Source organism: Paramormyrops kingsleyae, chromosome 1 (assembly GCF_048594095.1).
Source record: "Paramormyrops kingsleyae isolate MSU_618 chromosome 1, PKINGS_0.4, whole genome shotgun sequence".
Lineage (NCBI taxonomy): Eukaryota > Metazoa > Chordata > Actinopteri > Osteoglossiformes > Mormyridae > Paramormyrops > Paramormyrops kingsleyae.
The window spans coordinates 8,271,325-8,292,691 of NC_132797.1; the positions used below are offsets into that span (position 1 = coordinate 8,271,325).

A 21,367-nucleotide genomic window follows, 5' to 3' on the forward strand; every position below is an offset into this window, starting at 1 on the left:
CTCAGCATCATTCCTCACATCTGTTGTGTGAACAGCCTCTTGACTGTGTGTGTGTTTCCCCCACGTGCAGGTATACAATGAGTACTACTTCAAGGTAATGGAGGATGACCTCACTGCCGAGGCCACGCCCCTCTCGGTGGTATGCCACGCCCAGTCTCCAGGAATCCTGCCCACACAGTGGTGCCTTAAGAACGGGGTATCGCTGGAAAAGCCCAGAGGTGCGTTTCCAGCCACTTCCAGCTTACCAGTGATTATTTCGCAGGAAGTATCAGATCAGCTGCAAATAACGTTAAGCGCTCGTCACAAAACAAATGTGAAATTGTCTTTGAAATCTTTTTTTTTTTTTCCACTGAGGGTGGGGTGTTTTTTTCTTCTCTGTCTTGGTTTCCTGAGGTACATTTATCCATTTTTCATGAGGTACTTCCAAAAACCACCTGGTGCTTTTGCAGAGATCTTTCTGTCAGAATCGGGGATTCTTTTAACAGCATCTTTCAGCTGAATAAGTGCGAGCTAATGAAGACTGAGATTAATTAGGAGAATTCTGTGGGGTGCTCTGGGTTTTTTGCGGTCAGCACTGGATATGCTGGATCTATGATCCAGCAGGTGTTACAGACCGTGTCATATATAAATGAAGTGCTCCGTGTCTGCATGCTTCTGTGGAAACCTTGACTGATAGGCGGCTCTTTCATGCCTGTTTCTGTGATTGTATCGCTCACCCCCAGGCTACCCCGGGCAGGATTTCGACTGGGCCGACTACCTGAAGCAGAGTGGCACTGAGGCCGCCTCCGACTCTTGTTTTCCTGAAGTAAGAGCCCCCAAATCCCATTCACACGACCTCTCGGCATTGTGGGAATGTTCCCAAAATTTATTTGCGTTCGGCCTGGAAGTAAAGGTGCATCGGTCATTGTTAAACGGTCTGCTGTTGCCAGGGGCGCTGGTTTAAACCAAGACAATGTACAGGTAGCGCTCGAGCTAGCATAAAATCCAATTACATAAACCCAGATTTACGCAAAAAATGTCCAAGATATGCAGAAATACGCAGAGTCCTTATGCAGTTAGGGGACATGTCTGTGGTAAATCCACACTGAAAATACAGTAATTTATTTTTTTATGTATTCTTTAGTAAATATCATTAGTTTTTTTTGGCTTGTGTGGTTTTTGTTATAAGGTGCCTTGAATTTGACTTTCCTTCAGGGTTGGTGCAGCAGATTATTATGTCAGTTGAGAACTTCCAGTGTGCAGCTTGCAGTTTTATAGTTTATGGCCACTTGTTTAAGGCAGTGTTCTGCCCACGGTCCACATTTTTGCTCCCTTCTAGCTCCCGGGAGCAAAAACACAGAGTATCTGAGGGTCCCCAAGGACCGGGTTGGGAAACACTGGTTAGGAAAGTAACAGCCCCAGTACAGATGGTTCCAGAGCCCTGGTATTTGTTGAGTAGCATGTGACCTGCTGTCCCCGGCATAATGGCCGTATCTCCACATCAGGCTAAGCCCAGAGGCTTCTCTAAGGGCATGTGGCTGGAGGCTGTGAACCACCTGAAGCCTTCTCAGATCTGCGTGGCCTCCATCACCCGCGTGACTGGCCGGCTGCTGTGGCTCCGCTTCGAGGGTGAGTCTGGCGTCCTGAGACATCATCGACTGCCGTGGTTACGCCTCTCACTTAGTGACCGTGGACCAGATGTCTACCATGTTTTCCCTGATCCTATTGACCACACCATCTGGGTCACTCTGACTGCTCTGTAACTCCTTATCCAGAAAGTACATTTTAGACTAGAAGATGCACCACATTCTTTATCAAATTGCCTTTCTTTGATTTCTCCTGGTCTGCACCTGCCAGCACACAACAAAAATTTGTTAAAACTCCTCAAACTTCCCAAACTGGCCATTATTTCCTTAGTTGGTTAGACTCATTTTTCTAACTTATAAAACTGAATTGCTTCCTCTGTTTCAAAACAGACTCTGCTGGGAAATGTTACCGTTTTGTAAATAAACCCAGATTATTGTGGATTTATATACACTGTGAGCAAAATTGTCAGGATTTTTTTTTTCTGAACACGTGCTACTGCTGAATTTTGAAAGGAAAATATATTTTTAGACTACAGGAAGTGAAGGAAACGTGAATGTTATACACAGCCATTGAATCCAAATGGAATTGTAGGCATCTGTTCTGGTTTATAATTAGTGTAAAAAAAGGACTGGCTTTCCTGTAAAAATTACAATTGCTTCAGAAAGATATGTGCCAGATGAAAGATGTGATTTTCCGTTTGTTCTGAGCAGAAGGAATGTAGAAAACCAGGTTTGCCATGGGGGGGGGGGAAATCACTGGTTTCAGTTCTAGTCTCAGAATGAGTTTTACTGTCGCCACTTTCAGAGCTGTCTCACCTCACAGGATCCTGACTGCCCCACTTACAAACACCCCCTCGATGCAATGAGAACAAATTAAAAGCACCAAAAGCTGTTTGGTGTCCTCTATTTCAAAATAAAAGCCCGCACTTTGGAGGTTCGGCTCTCTGCAAATCACGCTAAAGGAGGATGTTTATAGAGGATGAGCGTAACCTCAGCTGTGAGAATAAAGGGTTGAGTAGGAAGTTGGGGGGGGGGGGGGGGTGTGGTGTCTGGCTTGGCGGCCGTCTGATGGTCGTGGATGCAGTCCGCCAGGAAGAATGCACACCATAACATTTCCGTGCCACAGAACGTGGGTTGGGTCCTGGGTTGGGTTCCTGGTGACCAGTAGTGCTCTGTTGGTAGAACTTCCAGAGGCCTCTTGAAAAGGAGCTTTGAAATTTCTTTGTAATATTGCACAGTTCTCATTCGAGCAGTATTGGATAGGGTTTCCCGGTGCAAAAAAAGAAGAAATTAATATCTGAATTAATTTTGTGTGTCATTGGACAAGTAAGGACTTGGCAAGCTGTTCCTGCCACTGGAACTGCTGAATGAGGATAAGCTGACAAGTCCTCAGTAGCTCCTTTCTGTTTAATGGGCTCTGTGCTCACAGGAGCGATTTAATCGCTTGGTAAAGCATCTGAAGTCTCCTCCTTGTTAATTTTTATTTTTGCATGTGACGATGCATTTTATAAGGGGAAGAGACTGTGGTTTATGAAGTTTCATTCTGTGTATATATGGCGTTAACACTGCTGAGGGATAGGTGCATTAGGACAGCCCATAATACTACAGCCTTTCGTTAGCTGGCGTCTTATTAATACGAATACGTACAACTCGAACCGATTCAGTCCTTAACGCCGTTTCCACGGTGCAAACCCCTAAGGAGGTCATTAGCTAGTGTAAGATCTCACCAAAGAATATTTACACGCTTAAATTGTAATTTGTTGGTGCGATTGGAAAGCCTTATACATAAATGACAAATTGTCTCCCTAGAAAACACAATCCACAACAGTAAATATTGCATAAGTAATACAAACACCGTATCTGTGCAGTTTACTTTTACACAATGGTCCATGAAATTACAGTTTGATTTCATGGTTTGTGTATGTATCGAATCTCTAGCTTTTAACCACAACTTAACTAAAAAAATGATACATTAACTACATTTCCATCCATCCATCCTCTGACCACTTATCCTGGTTAGTATCACTTATCCTGGTTAAGTTTCTGAGTTATGTATTACACTGAAGTCCATCCATCCATCCATCCAACTGAAGTGCAAGAGAACAAAAACCATTTCTCTTCTTTTTCCTGCCTTGTTTTGACCTAAATTGGCCTCTCATCTAAGCCCTAATAATTAATTAAACATTCAAAACATTTTTATGAGGTAACTGGCCACCCAACCTGGCACCAGTTAATGACTGATCACATAACACATATAACATCAGCGTCTTCCTGTACCTGTTCATTAATCCCATTTATGAGCCTGGGGGTGTTTTGGCACGAATAGCACTGCTTCAGCTCATTGATATTTTAGGCTGTCTTCCATGAGCTGCTCAATCATAGTAAGGTGCAGCGTTAGGATTTGCCTGGACAGGGGCCAAGTCTGGAATCCACAGCGCTCTGAGAACGAGCGAACCAGATGTAGGAGCGAAATCATGGGAGACGGTGGTCTGAGAATGGAAGGCATATTCAAAGAGGAGAGATTCTGTTCAATGTCAAAAAGGCAAGCTAAGTGAGCACCACCAAAGCACAAAATCGTAATACAGACTGGAAACAAGTAATGACCTACCCTAAAGCCTTTGTTTAGAAGTAAAAAACTTTGTTTTAAAAGTAAAGACTGTAAACAGGGTTGCCTACTTTGGTCAGCTGGCTGGCGTGAGATTTTTTTATTCAAGAATGCACGAATGCACACACATTTGCATGTATCTAAGAGTTTTATTACATTGAAAAATAGTCTAGGGTTTTCAAACTACCCCAACACTTTTGATGTAGCTAATTTTATGTTTGTAATTGATTACTGTAGATTTGCCGTAAGATTTCTTGCATGTCTGAAAGCGTGAGTGTCACGCCAGATACGTGACAACTGGCAACCCCTCGTAAAACCTTCATGATGTGTAATAATCACATGAAAATCGCCACAATTCCCTAATGCTAACAAGTGTTAGCAATTTTAACTGGATAGATTGTCTAATAGAAATTAAAAGACAGAGTTTAATTTCTATTGGACAATCTATCTCGGTGTGCATTATAGGATGAGTGACAAAGCAGTGATATTGTCGCCTACAATGTGCCCATATGTCTTTTTTTTAACTGCTGGCTGAGAGATTTCAAAGAGGTTAGTGCTGAACACAGAATCAGTGCAGCGCTGTCATGTAGCTGGATTGGATCGTAAGGGGGTGTGGGTCGAGCTCCCTCTGTCAGACACCCCATCCCTGCTTTCACATGGCCCGGAAGCCTGCTTCCCCGGCAGAATCCACCGAATCTCCACCCTGTCAATGACAGCAGAAGATGCAGCGGAGCCCGACAGACAATGTAATCTGATTCATTAAACAGTTAAAAATCATTCTAATGGTGAACACCCTGAGATTTCTCAGTAGAAGTTCCTAATATCATCCAGAAGTATTGTTCACTCATTATGTGCAAACCATTATATCACTTCTAAGCTATCTGTGCAGTCATGATGATCATAGAAATGGTTTTGTAGATGTTTCCAGTGTTATTACCATCAAAACCGCTTTGAGGGCTAGAAGTGACTTCCAAGCTGTATCTAGAGAGCAGGCAGTACTGCTTCATAGTCACTGTTTATAACAAAGGGCCAATCACACTCGCACCCGATCGCCATCTAATGGACTGGAACACCTGATTTGAATTACCCCCTTACTAGACCTGATTATCCTGCTTGTTCACGTCCTACAAACAAGTTAAAACTTTTAAATACCTGCAATTTGTGTTCTATGCATTTAATTAATTCAGAATTTATAAAATCAAATCATGTTTTAGGTTAAAAAAAAATGCAACAGACAGTAATGAGGACTTCAAACATTCTCTCACCTATGGAGGGTGTTTTCATGCATCTAAAGTTATGCTTGACAAAAAAAAACCAACATTAAATGCATAATGATGGCATGATAGCTGTAGAGAAATCATACGATTATAATAGTTTAACTTTTTGCCTTTTTAATTAATCTCCACGGGGAATTTTTGGATAATATCTTATGGATTGAAATCTCACTGAGTGCGTCATTGCAGAATCAGTTCCCGAGTTAATTTTTTTTTCTTGAGTTAATTCCGTTTTGTTTTTGCATGAGCTGATTTTATCAGCCAGGCCTCATCGCAGTGGGTGAAACGCACAGTCTGTGCAGGCAGCCGCTAGGATAAACGCAGCCCCACCTGTTTGGTGGCCCATTCATTAAATACCACCTCAGAATCATTAACCATCAGTGTACATACTGTAACACTCGGTTTTGTCTCATAGTTGACTCGATCAGTGACTGTCACACAGGCCTCAATATGCAGCCGCAAAGACGTCGCTGGGGTGTGATTCTACGGAAGTGAGCAGTGGGGGTGCACTGCAGGGTCTCGCTGGCCCAGTCATGACCCCGTGTCCCCTGTGTCCTTCAGGACTGTCGCTGTCGCTCCCAGACTGCATTGTGGATGTGGAGTCCATGGCCATCTTCCCCTTGGGCTGGTGCGAGACCAATGGTTACCAACTGACTCCCCCACACAAGCCCGTCTGTACGTACCCCCCGCCCATGCGGCCCCACTGACTCTGCCTCCCTACCCACATACCCTGTTGGCATCCCCGTGCACTAATGCGATTAAGCACACAATCATACAAACAAGCATTGTTACAAACATTACACGGTGTTTTGTCACAATGGCTGCCATCTTGTGTAATCAAATGTAAATCTAAATGTAATCTACATCCATGAGGGCTGGGAACGCCACCTGGCAGATGACTGGATTGCTGATTTTTTTTTTTTAAGATGATCAGGAAACCCTGCTGGGTGACATGTAGCTCAGGGATTCAGAGACCTGTGCCTGTAACCGGAAGGTGATGGGTTTGAATCCCGAAGAGTAATAGGTCATGGGGTTGAATCCCAAAGAGTAATAGGCCATGCATTTGAATCCCAAATGGTAATAGGTCGTGGGTTTGAATCCCAAAGAGTTATAGGTCATGGGTTTGAATCCCAAAGAGTAATCGCATCACCATTGGGCCCTTGAGCAAGGCTCTTAATCGCAGCTGCTCCCCAGAACACCAAGCTCTCCTTGCTTGCTTGATGCTTTGGACAGAAACACCAGCTAAATAAACGTGAATGGACTGAAGACACATGCATGAGGGGTCCCGCGAGTCACAGAAGCCAGGGTGATGACTGGCTTAATCCTGCTCTGTTTCAGGTCAGAAGCAGAGGAAGATCGCGGTGGTGCAGCCTGAGAAACAGTAAGTGCGGGATTGGCGGGCGGGGGGGGGGCATGTCTGTGTCTGCAAGGGCATCCAGGGCAGGGTGACCCGCCGCAGACTTGGCAGTGCCCAGGGAGGGGTCTCTTCTGGAGAAGTTGCAATGTACTCCATTTGCCCTCCGGCCTCCAGGCCCGATGATTGCGTTTCTCTCTCTGCTCCCCAGGGAATTGACCTAGTTTACCCCCCCCCCCCCCCCCACCCTGAGTACAATCTCAAGCACAGAGATTGTGTGTTTACCTGAGAATTACATTCACTGAAAAATGGATTCCTTCCTTGATGATAAATGGCTTGTTTTACTGGAGGCCGGGAGGCTAACAGTCCATTTCACGACATAAGGAGTCTGTGTGTCTCTGAAGCAAATGTTACAACTTCTCATCTGAAGTTTACATATTATGTTACATTATGTTATTAATAACAGTAATCTGACTGCACTAAGGCTCAGTGTTTAACCCTGGGGTGTCTCCCAGACTTGGGGGGCTCTGCTCTTCGTGCCCTATAATGGGCGACTGACTGGTTTTTTCGCTACTATCACTGGACTAAAATAACAACATTTTCAGTCATAGGTTAAAAATGTTTAGATTTTTTGTTTTCTTTGTTAAATGCCTCTTTTTTGCCCCCTCCTGCAGGCTGGTTCCCCCCCCGATCATGGAGAGCAGCCAGCCAGTCGTGTGTCCAACACAGGTCCAGGAGACAGGTGAGCAGATCCTATTTGCCAGCCACAATGCAGGCTTCATCCCTGCACGGTCCTATTGGCTGACTGTGACATAGGCCCCACCCCTGTAAAGTCCCATTGGCCATCTGCAATGCAGGCCTCATCCCTGTACGGTCCTATTGGCTGACTGTGACATAGGCCCCACCCCCGTACAGTCCTATTGGCCATCTGCAATGCAGGCTTCACTCCTGTACCTCTCCATCCCTGAGCTGACTGCACATTGTCCTGACTGATACCCCTCATCCCAACTGCTGTAAAATCTCTCTGACCAAACAGGAGTTTTGCTGGATTTATCAGACGGAATATCCTATAGATTTCCAATATGGAGACTTGTGGAATTGATGTAATCTTCCCTAAACTCGAGTTTGAAACACCACAGGCTCCACCAATGGGAAGTACTGTTGCTCCCAGATATTCGTCAACCATCGGTGCTTCTCCGGGCCGTACCTGAACAAGGGCCGCATCGCAGAGCTGCCCCAGGCCGTGGGACCAGGCAAATGTACCCTGGTGCTCAAGGAGGTGAGAGAGGAAAAGGGTGCCACAACCCCCTGTTACCATTTTCCCACCTTTTCGTCTTTGGGTTTGGGATACCTTCACCCAACACACGGCCATTGAAGCCCACGTCCTGGTTCCCGCAGGTGCTCAGCATGCTGATCAACGCAGCGTACAAGCCAGGCCGTGTGCTCAGGGAGCTGCAGCTCGTGGAGGACCCCCAGTGGAACTTCCAAGAGGAAACGCTGAAAGCCAAGTAAGCCCCCCCCACCCCCGTTTTGCGGGGGAGAGCAGCAGTACAGAAGAACAGGCATCATCTTCCTGAAGAGGCTGCGCAGAAAGCTGTGCTATCGCAAGGCGACAGACCATGAGAGCTCTAGTGTGACCTTGGTCCGGGCAACAAGTGTAGTTAATGTAGTTAGCACACATCTCATGTGGTTTTCATACATGTATAATCCGGTAATCTGTGTTCCCAGGCATTGGGTTCGGGTTAGAGTGCAGGAGAGCCTCTGGTGTCAATGCGAGTGACTGCTGTCCCCCATCTTGCAGGTACAAGGGCAAGACGTACAGGTCGACCATCAGGATCGTGCGCAGGTCAGACCAGGTGTCTGACTTCTGCCGCAAGGTCTGCCTGAAGCTGCAGTGCTGCCCCAATCTGTTCAGCCCCACGCTGGTCACCGACAAGTGCCCTGAGAACTGCTCTGTGCAGACGAAAACCAAATACAGTGAGTGTGCAAATACTCAGAGACCAAATACAGTGAGTGTGTAAATACAGAGTCCAAATACAGTGAGTGTGCAAATACACAGACACCAAATACAGCGAGTGTGTAAATACAGAGTCCAAATACAGTGAGTGTGCAAATACACAGACACCAAATACAGCGAGTGTGTAAATACAGAGTCCAAATACAGTGAGTGTGCAAATACTCAGAGACCAAATACAGTGAGTGTGTAAATACAGAGTCCAAATGCAGTGACTGCAATTACAGTACACAGAGATCAAGTACAGTGAATGAGCAAATACAGAGACGCCAAATACAGCGAGTGTGTAAATACAGAGTTCAAATACAGTGAGTGTGCAAATACTCAGAGACCAAATACAGTGAGTGTGTAAATACAGAGTCCAAAAACAGTGACTGCAATTACACAGAGATCAAGTACAGTGAATGAGCAAATACAGAGACCAAATTCAGTATGTAAATAGATAAATGCACTAAGTATGCAGATATACAAAGACCAAATACAGTATATATATAGAATTAAGTACAGAGACTAAAAGAGGAATACTGCAGGAATGCAAAGAACAGGAAAAACGTGAATTATAGAAACCTCATTACGTTACGTTACTCATTACATTACATTATCATACTCATCTGAAAGAGGGATCAGAAAAGAGCGGCTCCTGTCACTGTGGGCCTGGGGCACATCCAGGTGCATTCTGGGTTGAAGTTAGGGTTACGCTGCATCACGGGGCATTTCTGTTTGTCCCAGGCAGTTTTAAAGGGCTTTTGGCCAGACAGACTGGAGCTGGATGTTGCTTTAGGGAGATAAACACTAGTAACTTTTGCTGTTGTAGGAACATGCTGCAGTCAGTATGCAGCGTGAGCGAGCCGATCACCCAGCGGTAACATTCCCATGCCGTGACCGTCCGGAAAGATCACGCTGCACACCTGTGTCCCGGCGGGCGGTTAAACGCGCAGCAGCTAGCCCACGCTCGCTTTCTTCTGAAGACGTGGTTAGCCTGTTCAGGGTGTGATTTCCTGCACCCACGCAAATGCACCTAAACACAAAAGTATCACGGCGGAGTCCAATTCACGCACGCACATGCACACTCACAGCACGTCCTATTGATACGAAACCGCTTCTGACGTGCTTGGGGGGGACATTTTATCATAAGTAGCTTGCTGAACTGCATTTCTGCCCATTACATGGCGTCACTTGTTCAGCTTGTCACTCCTCCAGGGGATTCATTTGTCTGTTTTTAATGATGTGTGTTATAAATGTTATGAGAGTAGCACAGCGAGTGTGTCAATGCCTGCGTGGACCGCGTTGCTGAAGCCCGGCTTCTTTGGGGTTAACAGCTTATTACTATGGGAAGAAGCGTAAGACGTCAGTGGGGGAAGCCTCTCCGGAGAGCGGCATCTCCAAGCCGGCCAGACGCAGGAAAAAGAGGAAATCCATCTTCGTCCAGAAGAAGCGTAGATCGTCAGCAGTGGATTACACTCCAGTGGGGTCACCTCAGGTCAGCTGCTCTTTTGGAGGAGTTGAGGGGGGGTGTCTGTTGTTTTTCATGAGGGGGATCTCATCGCCGGATGTGCCACCCGCCCCCTTATAGGACAGTGAGGAAGATGAGGATGGCGAAGACCAGTCAGGCAGTGAGGAGGGCACCAGCTCTGAGCCACGTGGGGACCTGACTGACACGTCGTCGGTGGAGGCGTCCGTGAGCCAGCGTCCGCGCCGCGCTGTTACGCTGCGCCGCAGCACCGACCCAGGAGCCCCCGCAGGCTCGGACCGCGCCCGCCGCAAACGCACCACCCGTTCCCTGTCCTACAGCGACACCGCGAAGTACCACCCGGCCAAGCGTCAGGTGACCAAGGTGAGGAGAGCGGTCCGGGTAGCCCAGGCGGCTCTTTGGGGGTGGGCCTTGACCTCCCGTGGTGTCGCAGGTGGAGAACGAGGAGGAGGAGAAGCTGGTTCTGGATAGCAACCCCCTGGAGTGGACGGTGGCCGCTGTGGTCCAGTTCATCCGCTCCACCGACTGTGCAGCACTTGCCAAGATATTCCAGGAACAGGTACAAGGGCTCGCTGCTTATTTAACCCCTTGGCCTGGCTGTTATTGGGGTAGGGGTGTATGCAGGGGCGGGGCCACACAGACACTTGCCCCAGCTGAGATCTGATTGGCTCCCTCCCCTGTCACTCACCAATTTAAAACATATGATTTGCTAGAAATAAGGCCGCATCCCCAACTTTAAAAATTGTAGAATCGGAGGCAGTGTCTGTGAGTGTGATGTCATCAGGTCTCTCCCCCACAGGACATTGACGGCCAGGCTCTGCTGCTCCTCACCCTGCCCACGGTCCAGGAATGCATGGACCTAAAGCTGGGCCCCGCCATTAAGCTGTGCCATCAGATTGAGAGAGTCAAAGTGGCCTTCTATGCTCAATACGCCAAGTGACCATGCATGGGAGTGTTTTTTTTTTGGGGGGGGGGGGTGGAGCTGCACATGCAGAAGAACTGGAACATGCATTGGATTTTATTTTATTTTTTGGAGTTTTTCTATTGAGGAGGCTGGGCCCCAGTAAAATGTTCTGTGAAACTGATTTTGGATTCCAGGATCGTGCCGGAATCCTGTGGGGAATCCCCGTCGGATCATTAACGGGACTGTTCCCGGATAGGTGTCCCGTTTCTGACTGCGGGTGCAGGCGGATAAGCGAGTGGGAGTCCTGGGCTTTCTGTTTGTGTATCCGGAACGACCTGACCCCGGCTCCGGGGGGGGGGCGTGGTGTCGGACACGCTGGTCTTGCAGTCCGCACGCTCTCTTAAACAACAATCTGAATGGGAAAATCGCCGGTTAGCGATAGGCTGACAGTGAGCCAAACACCAAACCACACGGCACGCCAGGGCGGTTTGGCGACTCAGGAAGCCGCTGCCCTTTACCGTCTTCAGGTTCCGCTCTGTACCAATCATATCGCAGGCTCTGCTTCTGGCCGAGCCGCCCAGCAAAGTCACAAGTTCTTGTGGATGAAGATAACAGCACAGGGAAGTGACCATCCCTCCATTGTCTACTTTGTGGTCATTGTTCTGGAGATCTTTTTAAGCTGAAAACCAGCATGGATACTGTCCGATTTCTGTGTGTGTGTACAGTGACTGTCACCCTGGCCTATGTTTCCATGTCGGGTTGTTTAATTTCCTTACATTCCTGCTGAACTCCTTAAAATTGATTCCTCACATGGAAGTAAAGCAGTTCTTTGTAAGATAATACCTTTGTCAAAATGAATAGTGGCATGTTGATATATTTTGGTGGTGGTTCATTTAGCCTTATTAATTTGACGGATTTCCCTGAATTATTCACCATCTATGTTATTTTACTTTTTGGTTGAGAATTTGGGGTTTACTGGCTTCAGGTCTACTCAGAAACATTTTGAGGAGGAATTCCTGCAAACCGTGAACCAGACACTTAATCCTGGTTGTGTGTTTACAGTGTAAATAGGATCAAAACCAGGACCAACCAACAGGGTGCATGAGACCAGTATTGTTTTTTGACGACTGGGGAGATATTACTGTCATCTGGTTCCTCGGCAAAGAGGGCACTTTAGGAAGACTTCAGTGCCAAGTACCGCCATTGCGTATCTCCACTAGCGAGCCAAGGTTTAATGAGGCAGTCCATTCGGGCTTATTAGCGGGTCAGGAAACCCTGCTCAATTCTGCAGCCATGGACCCGGAACCAGGACGTTATGTGGAAGACGAATATTAGAACATAGTACATTAGTAGTAAATTAATACATTAGAACCTCACTTTGTAACTGCGAACACGATCAATCAGGGAAGAAATAACCTGGCATGGTGAATCTCAGCTGAAATTCTTGATTCTTGCAACATATCATGCAGATGCTGTCAGATAAACAGCCGTATACAGCGTCAGCATAATTCAATTCAATATCACAGATTAATTAGAAGTATTAGTCTATAAAAAAAACTAGCCTGCCGGGCTTATTTTTTTGTATAAAATGTTTAAATTGTGTAAAGTGTTTAAATAAGAAGAAACTAGCCTGGAAATTTGCAGAACTTTTTTTTTAGAAAAGATCTTGTTGAGTTTACCCATCTTTCCAACGCTTGGACTTCACCTCTGGTCCAGGGACGTCGTTATGGCCATTCCAGAATGTTCTCTGAGAATCACATTACTTATGCCGTAAAAAAATAACAACCGGTTGAAGAGTTCTGCGAAAAACACTGGCGGGGGTGTTTTAACGGGCCTCGCTCTGCACATCAGCAAAGGTCCCGTCGGAGCTGCTCTCTTCCTCCCCAATCGCATCAGTTACGTGGAGCCGAAAACAGCTCGGCGCACGCGGAGTAATGAGGGAGAAAGGAGTGGACAGGAGCCAGGCCGGACCCTGCGTGGCACGCCAGCAGAAGGCATGGCGGAGTGCGCCCTCTGATGTACGGAGCCATTCGCTTGGCACAAATGGCACCTGTATTTATTTACATCCTCATAACAGCTGTAAATGTAACGATACTGTGAGGTCTTAAAAGCCATTGTGTTCTATGCGATATTTATGTTAGCTATTTAAAGAAGCAACATATTTATGCAGAATTTTTTGGGGGTAATATTTAATTTAATATCAGTTGTAATTTATTGTCCCGTGGCTATTGGGGGGGTGACACAGTGAGAGGAGGAGTTCTTAATCCCGAACTGCACGGATACATGGGATGTTTTGTTTTTATTATTATTATTATTATTATTATTTTCCAGTGCCCTGATTTTAAGGGTGCTGCTCTTCCTGCTTTGCTTTCTGTGTAAACTTACTTCTACATCACCGAATAAGCATTTGGTCTGTAAGCGTCTCTTCTTATCCATCTATGCAAAACTTGGAGCGAATTTATCTCATGAAGCGTTGGCTGAAACAAAGTCCATTTTGTATTGCTTTTTCCTAAAAAAAAAAAAAAAAAAAAAAAAGTTGAGATAAAACAAAAAAAACTCAGCCTGGGTCCCTTGCAAGTGGCTTTTTAATCCATATATCTAGCACAGGAAACATGCGGCTCACGTCGCTGGTGAAGTCGTTCGATTTTTAAGCCGTCATGGAGCAATTTTCAGCCACTTGCATTTGCAGTTTTATCTCTGACTGCATTGGATACTCCTACATCACCAGACTTTATGAACAAACAGACTCTGTTCCCAGAAAAACGGGGGCACATGCTAGTGGTCCACACCCCCTCACCTAGGAGAACATTTCGAAGCATCCTGGGGACCTTAGGACCATCATCTACACTGGGGCTGACAGGGTTGTTCGTTCGCTGCACATCACCTCCACATCCCGTTTGTGCTTTGCCTCTTTATCAAAGCGTTTAAGAAGCCATTTGCTGATCATCTCGCATCCTGGGGCTGAAAGCGCAGACGCCGTCGTACAGAGGCGGTTCCTGAGCCCTGAACCAGACTGCGCTAACAGGTGGAATGACTTCTCACGAATGGGTAGTTTTTGTCTCTCTGTGTTTGGGCCGTCCTGTGAAAGGAACAGGCCAGCATGGTACGCAGGGGTATGTTAAACATTCGGCAGAAAAACTCCTTCAGGTGTCTACGTCGAGCGTACTCTGAATGTGAAAACACGTTTGTACTCTTTTGAATCCAGTGGCACAGGAAATAAAACAATGCAAAGCCAATATTTGCTTGTTTGCTTAACAGCTATACTTTGTGTGTGTGTGTGTGTGTGTGTGTGTGTTTTGGGATTAGAAATGGACGAATAAACAAAACTGTAATGGAAAGCCAAAATTACATTACCCCGACCCCGCTGAGAGCGCCAGCGCTCGCTTGATTCACATCAGTCTTTGCCCCCCTACCTGCCCACCCACCATGTGCGCTCGGTGCTGATTGCATTTCGCACGTTTTGAATCCTCTCCTGGTGAAAGCTGTCCCCATGGGTCAGGAACAATTATAGGCCGCTGCATTACGGTGACCTTAAACAAGAAAACCGGTTCACGACTGACAGAGCAGCTTGTTATTAGGTTATTTTAGTGCTGCGCCCACTAACTCTCCAACATCCATTGAGTCATTCTGAAAACGCAGTTTGGTCAGCTGCCAACGCTCGGCGTTGCCAGGCAACGCGATCTCCAACGTCCGCTACATGTGTTCTACCCAGCTGTTTTGATCAGAGAACCGGACAGGTTTGGTCGCAAGACTATTAACAAGTTTGGAAATATTATTATGAAACGCGAAGCACACCAGCTGAAAGCGTTAACGCAATACTGACAGTATTTTCTTCATTATTGTCGCAGGCTGTTGTTGAGACTCTGAGTGCATATTGACGTCATTATTTAAAATTAGCTTCATGTACTAGAGTGGAATTAGAAATAACATGGTATTTTCATAATCAAGTACTTTACTCTATTTTTTAAATTGCATGAGTCCTTTTTGCAGGGGTATTATGAGTGTTAATCAGTGATTATAGAGACCCTAATGAGAATTTGATTGTGTTTTATATATATTTCTTGTTCTTTGGAACTGGCTGACATATTAATATAATTAATTTGTATTTATGAGAGACCAGAATCTTCCTTCAAGCAGCTCTGTGCATCACCATAATTAACTAAACATCTGTGGGCTCTTTGAATGTTGCAGAAGGTGTAGCGCAGTTTGTTTTGAGCAGTGCTTCACATGATGTTCTGAGGAATGAAAAAGCAACCGTGACCAGCAGAGTAGGTGCTGAAGTCTGCACAAGGTTGCAAAAGAACATTTTTGAGCCGCATTTGGCCCATAAAACGCACACACAGTCCTCAGTGGTCAGGGGCTTCTTCACTGGAATTTGTTTGCTGAGTTGGATGGACAGTCCCATGAGCAGACAGATGGGGTATCTTATTATGGGTTGAGGTTAACAATGGTACAGTCCAACAATGGAACTCTATAACTGCAGTCCAACAATGGAACAGTTTAATTGCAGCCTAGTTTAATAATGATACAGTCCACCAATGGAACAGTCTAACAGCGGCATAGTCTAACAATGGAACAGTCTAACAACAGTACAGTCTAACAATGACAGTCTAAGAATAAAACGGTCTAACAGCAGCATACTGTAAAAATGGTACAGTCTAACAAAGGCATACTAGCTTGATCTAGCAGCAGAGAGGCTACAACGGCATCTGGATTTAATTAGCGACTGGGCTGATACCTGGCAGATGAAATTTAACACAGATAAATGTAAGGTAATCCATGCAGGGAGCAGAAATATAAAGTACAGATATTTTATGGGTTCCACTGAAATAAAGGTAGCTGATTACGAGATAGATCTCGGTGTGTATGTTGATGCTTCCATGTCCCACTCTCACCAGTGTGGGGAAGCAATAAAAAAGGCCAATAGAATGTTGGGTTACATCTCTAGGTGTGTGGAGTTTAAGTCAAGGGAAGTGATGCTATGATTATATCCTCCTGAGACCCAAGGAAAAAAGTGTCCTTCAATTTTAGGTTATTTGTCTTTGGGGGAAATAAGACATCTTACAATTTAGATTTTTTCAAATGTATTTTTATTTTTAATTTCACAGCATGTCCTCTTTAGTGTACAACAGGAATAAATAAGTTTCCTTACATCAGTGAAAAGATAGATGCCAAAACAAAATGTCCACTACAATGGACATAAATGAATGGGTGGGGTCTCAGGAGGATATAATTCCTTGGTAAGACGCCACCTAGAATAGTGTGTGCAGGTATGATCACCATACCTTAAGAAGGACATTGCTGCCTTGGAAAGGGTGCAAGGGAGGGCTACGAGAATGATTCCTGGTCTTAGAGGAATGTCTTATGAGGAGAGGTTAGCTGAGCTGAATCTGTTTAGCCTCGAGTAAAGGAGACTAAGGGGGGACATGATCCAGGTATATAAGATTCTAACGGGTTTGGATGCTGTTCAGCCAAATGGCTATTTCAATATTAGTTTAAATACTAGAACTCGTAACCATAAGTGGAAATTAGCGGGAGAACATTTTAAAATGAATTTGAGGAAGCACTTCTTTACACAGCGTGTAGTTAGAGTATGGAATAGTCTTCCTGCTAGTGTAGTGGAAGCTAAAACCCTGGGTTCCTTTAAATCAGAGCTAGATAAGATTTTAACAACTTTGAGCTATTAGTTAAGTTCTCCCCAAACGAGCTTGATGGGCCAATTGACCTCCTCTCGTTTGTAAATTTCCTATGTTCTTATGTACTCTCATAGACAGCATTATTATGTGAATTATCAAACAAACCCAGATCCCTACTAATGCCTGATTTTGCCTAGGCAGCCTGTGAAACAGCATGGAGTGATGACATCATTGTGACGCCGTGTCCTTTCTTGCTGGTACTGGGGCTTCTGCAGGGTATTCCCCAACATTAGCTTTGTTCTCAAATCACTTAGCTCCACTCCATGCCTCCCTTATAGACATCTACTTGTACGTATGATGGTCTTGTTTATGTCCAGTTCTCATGTTGAACACTTGACTGAGTTAAGTTATGAAGCACAGGCTTCCAATTCTGGTCCCTGATGCCAAGTTCTTTTCACTTTTTCACGATTACAAACATACCTCCAAATATCTCCCACAAAGCAGTCCAAAATGTCAGGTGTGAAAAATCACCGTCTGTGTTCAGCCGTCCAATGAAATCAAGAAGCTGGCTAAACAAAAATGGTCATAGAAAGTTGGTCTGCATGGGACCATTGTACAAAGGTGATGTTTGCTCTGCTTAGGGTGTAGGAGGGGTTGACTGTCAGACAGGCAAGGCTGCTCTGAAATGAGCCTCGGGTTTATTGAGAAACTGACATCTAGATGTGGTTAACCACATGCTGGCATTCTGCTGTGGCACACTACTGCATTTTCACAGAGGCCTTAAACTGGGTCATGGGACTAGTTGGCAAAGTAGAAAAATGTAAATCTTCTTCTAGAAGCCTACCCTAAGTGTGACATGCAACAGTCTTTAGATGTGTGTTCATCTAAGGGACCGTCTTGCCTTGTTGGGGATTCCCATTGGGCCGAACCATGACCTCGCACCCGGCGTAAGAAAGAACTGGCCAAAGGTATCAGATGTTTGAACACTGAGTCTTACTGATGAGGGCACATTTAAAGACAATAAACCCAGGTTCTTGTTGCAGGACACATGAAGCAAACATGGTGCGGCTTTGTAAAGATAGCCAGCTATATCTAGGAGCTACTGTATTTTAGCATCTGCCGGGCAGTGAATATGTGATAAGGCCACACGGACTTCTGCCAGTGGAGATTAAGTTATGCAACTTAGCAAAGTCACTGGTTATGGCCAATCTAAGTACTGATTTATTTTATCTAGAGCTAATCAAGGCTTGGTCTCCACCAATAAACCCAGACACATGAATGCCCGCCCCCTTTGCCTGTCTGCTGAAGAAACAACTGTTTTGTTTTTCGATATTCACTAATCATCCATGGCCCCATGGCGAGAGCGCCTTGCCATCTGTTTACGTCTCGTTCCACTTTCAGCTCACAGAGAGGCGTATTGGGGAAGGCAAACAATGTCGAATTTAACATTTCCCTTCCATACTTGGGGTACAGCACTGCGCCACAGGATGATTATCATGTATATTTTGCAACTGCATATTGCCAGCGGTGACTCTGAGGAAGTCGGAAGCAAGCAAGGACTGAATGCCGTTAGGTGATGCTGCAGGTAGATGGAGAGATAAAGTGAAAAGAAGATTGTGTGTCAGGCACGTGCCAGTGAGTATGTGATTCACGTTGTAATTATGAGCCATCTGTTACTCTGGGAACACTGGAAGTGTTAATTGTCAGTGTTAATTATGCTCTTAATTGGGCACTCTGATGTTATACTATGCTGCACCTATACCTTAATTCAGTGTTTATCGACCTAGTTCTCGGGGACCCCCCCCCCCCCCCGACAGTCCACGTTTTTGCTGCCTCCCATCCCCTCCCTGGATGCCTGCTGAGGAAGAACAGCGTTACTCTGCTGCAGAAAGATCTCGCCAAAAGCGTGGTCACAAGTGGTTCTGCATTATTTGTGTTACTACAGCAGTGCGTTGGTGACCTCAATCTACTTTCAACTGTTCCAGTTCTCTGTACCAAAATGGCTTATATAAACAACAGTGGAAAAAATTAAGAGACAGCTCTTTATTTAAAAAAAAAATTAATTTTTAAATCCTGGTTTAATCATGCACTGCAAGAAAATACCCTTTGAAATTTAAGATAAACTGGTTCTGTTTTGAGACAAGACGGCGTAAAACTAGCAAAATTATCTGCCAGTGTAGTAAGAAAATTGTACTTTGTAAGATTTCCTAAAATAAGACAATATGCCTAAATGCAAGCAAATTAATCTTATTCATAAGCTGTGTTGAATAAGTTTAATTATGAAATTAGAATTTTGTCTAAATTTAGGAAAATGATACATGCTTAGATTGTCATTTTTTTGCAGTGTTGTTCTGCTGGCGGAAGGTTACACTGAGCAGCAGGTTCCTTCCAGGTTCAAAATGTCTAAGACAACATAAACAAGAATAAAGTGAAGCAGGAGACACTGGGAACAACCAAAAACTAGCCAGGTAAAGGGCGGAAGCGACTTTCAGAGATGAGCGCTAACATTTCCGATAATTTCTCATGAATCGGAGGATGAATCAAGTGACCTTCAAAAGGAATGGGAAACATTAAGTGCAGGTGTGAAGTGCCCTGCTAGGACAGTTCATATCGGGCTCCTAGAAGCAGGACTGAAGTCCCATAAAGCAGGGAAGAAGCCCTTCATTAATGAGAAGCAGGGAAGAACCAGGCTGGAGTTTGCAAAAAAAAAACATTCACAGACGCACACCCATAAATTGAGAAATGAGTGAAACAAAAAATTGTGCTGTGGTCTCTCAATTTTTTCCACAGCTGTATGTATATTTGAAAAAATCTAACTATAAGAATGTAAGTCATGTCTCTGTACAGCTTCTGGAATTTGATTTGGATTTTATTATTGTCTGTCCAACATCATTATTTGTTACAAATCCCATTGCCTTTGTAGTCCTTCCACCGAACCTGCAAATATTCCTTTGACTGCAGGGCATTGTCAAACAAGTTCGTGATAAAATAATAACCATAAAGCAAGGTGGCATTCTGCTCCAGTGTCAGTCTGCAGATTAGTTATCTCAGTTACTAATGACAGCTGTTCATTATAGTATTACAGAAACCACTGTGATCAGGACAAAAGCCGGCAAAGTTGGCTACTCATAATCCTGCTGTGTCTCCCTTCCTCTACTGGCTCTAAACAGACACATCCTGCCCCCTGTCTGTCATTTTGCAAACTCCGCCTCCTGCCAGTCTGGGTAAAGAATGTGAAAGTGTGACACTAGCACTATACTGTCAGTGTTCACACAAGCTTCTGCTCTCTATATCAGTCACCATTGCACATGGCGTGTAGCTGACAGTACGGAGGCCCTGATTGCGCTTTGATCTGCGTGGCTTTGCCCTGTCATTCCACGGGACCTTTAGCCTGGGGAACAGCCCTCAGCTTTGTACAGCAGGGGGTCTTGCTAGGCTCAGTGGGGCCCCTTTGCCTCTGAGAGGAGCAGCAAGAGATGTCAAGGCACAATATTAGGAGGGAGTACTTTGGTGATGGAGCAAGATGCTCGACTCAGGCCTTAACTTCAATCCGCACTTCACTGGAATGAGTGGAATAAGCCGGGGATTTAGCCAGTGACTTCCAACATCCTGCTCTGGCTTCCACTTACTTCCCCCCTGGGTGCCTCTCAGTTTGCCTCACATCCTCTTTCACTCTCCTCTGCCCCTTTTGTCCACCATCTTCTTTTTCCCACGCTAGCTGGTCGACATTCCCGAAGGGATCCTGACTACGCAGTGGGTTTTCTGAAGTCACACTATTGAGCTTTGACTGGCTTCTGCCATCTTCTACACCAGAAAACCTCCCCTTTGCTGCGTTTTTCATTGCTCAGATTCAGTCGGCCGTAGTTTAGGACAAATAAAAGCATCCATCCATTCTCGGTAACCGTTTGTCCATTTCAGGGTCGTAGGCTGCACTATCCTGGAGGCTACAGCACAAGGCGGGGACTCACTGCAGGGCACACTCACATACCATTCACTTCATTCACTTACACTTACTTAACCTCAATCTGTCTTTGGATTGTGGGGGGGGGGGGGATACCTGGAGGAAACCCCACAACGACACCGGGAGAACATGCAGACTCAAACTCTAGAGCCAGAGGTGATGAAACAGTGTTAACAACTAAACGACCATGCCACCCCCAAATAAAAGCAGATTAGCATAATTATTTGTGTAACAGGTTTTTGATATCTATGTATATATCACATGACAGATAACCCTTCCCCTTGACAGATAGGCACCTACAGCACTTTTATTTGAAAGTAGTGCAATGGACTTTGGCATTGTTGTGCATTGTTATCAATAAAGTTCAATGTAAACAACAGTATCAGTAACTGACGAACAACAGTTGAGGTAAATGTAGTAAAAAATGAATAAAAGCTAGAACAAAATAAAGGAGAAGAAACAAAACTCCACAAAACTTGTGTTACATTGTAGGTTTCCACATGAGTTTGTTGCGTATGTATTATGATTGTCTGTTTGTGAATGTTCTTTATTAAGAGCTTGAAGTTGTACCCTCAGTAGGAGC

General features: G+C 45.2%; 1 protein-coding gene across 2 annotated transcripts in view; it reads left to right on the top strand.

The window, feature by feature from the left end:
- Positions 1-20,719, top strand: part of sfmbt2 (Scm like with four mbt domains 2) — a 55,892-nt gene extending 35,173 nt beyond the window's left edge. For both annotated transcript variants that reach the window (XM_072707142.1, XM_072707120.1), the window contains 13 exons: positions 71-218; positions 723-805; positions 1,485-1,608; positions 6,006-6,119; positions 6,783-6,825; positions 7,473-7,540; positions 7,938-8,077; positions 8,197-8,306; positions 8,600-8,775; positions 10,132-10,292; positions 10,386-10,646; positions 10,717-10,842; positions 11,083-20,719. In XM_072707142.1, the coding sequence (XP_072563243.1) occupies positions 71-218; positions 723-805; positions 1,485-1,608; positions 6,006-6,119; positions 6,783-6,825; positions 7,473-7,540; positions 7,938-8,077; positions 8,197-8,306; positions 8,600-8,775; positions 10,132-10,292; positions 10,386-10,646; positions 10,717-10,842; positions 11,083-11,223 (1,695 nt within the window). In that variant the 3' untranslated portion in view covers positions 11,224-20,719. The remainder of the gene's footprint in view (positions 1-70; positions 219-722; positions 806-1,484; positions 1,609-6,005; positions 6,120-6,782; positions 6,826-7,472; positions 7,541-7,937; positions 8,078-8,196; positions 8,307-8,599; positions 8,776-10,131; positions 10,293-10,385; positions 10,647-10,716; positions 10,843-11,082) is intronic.
- The last annotated feature ends 648 nt before the right edge of the window (positions 20,720-21,367 follow it).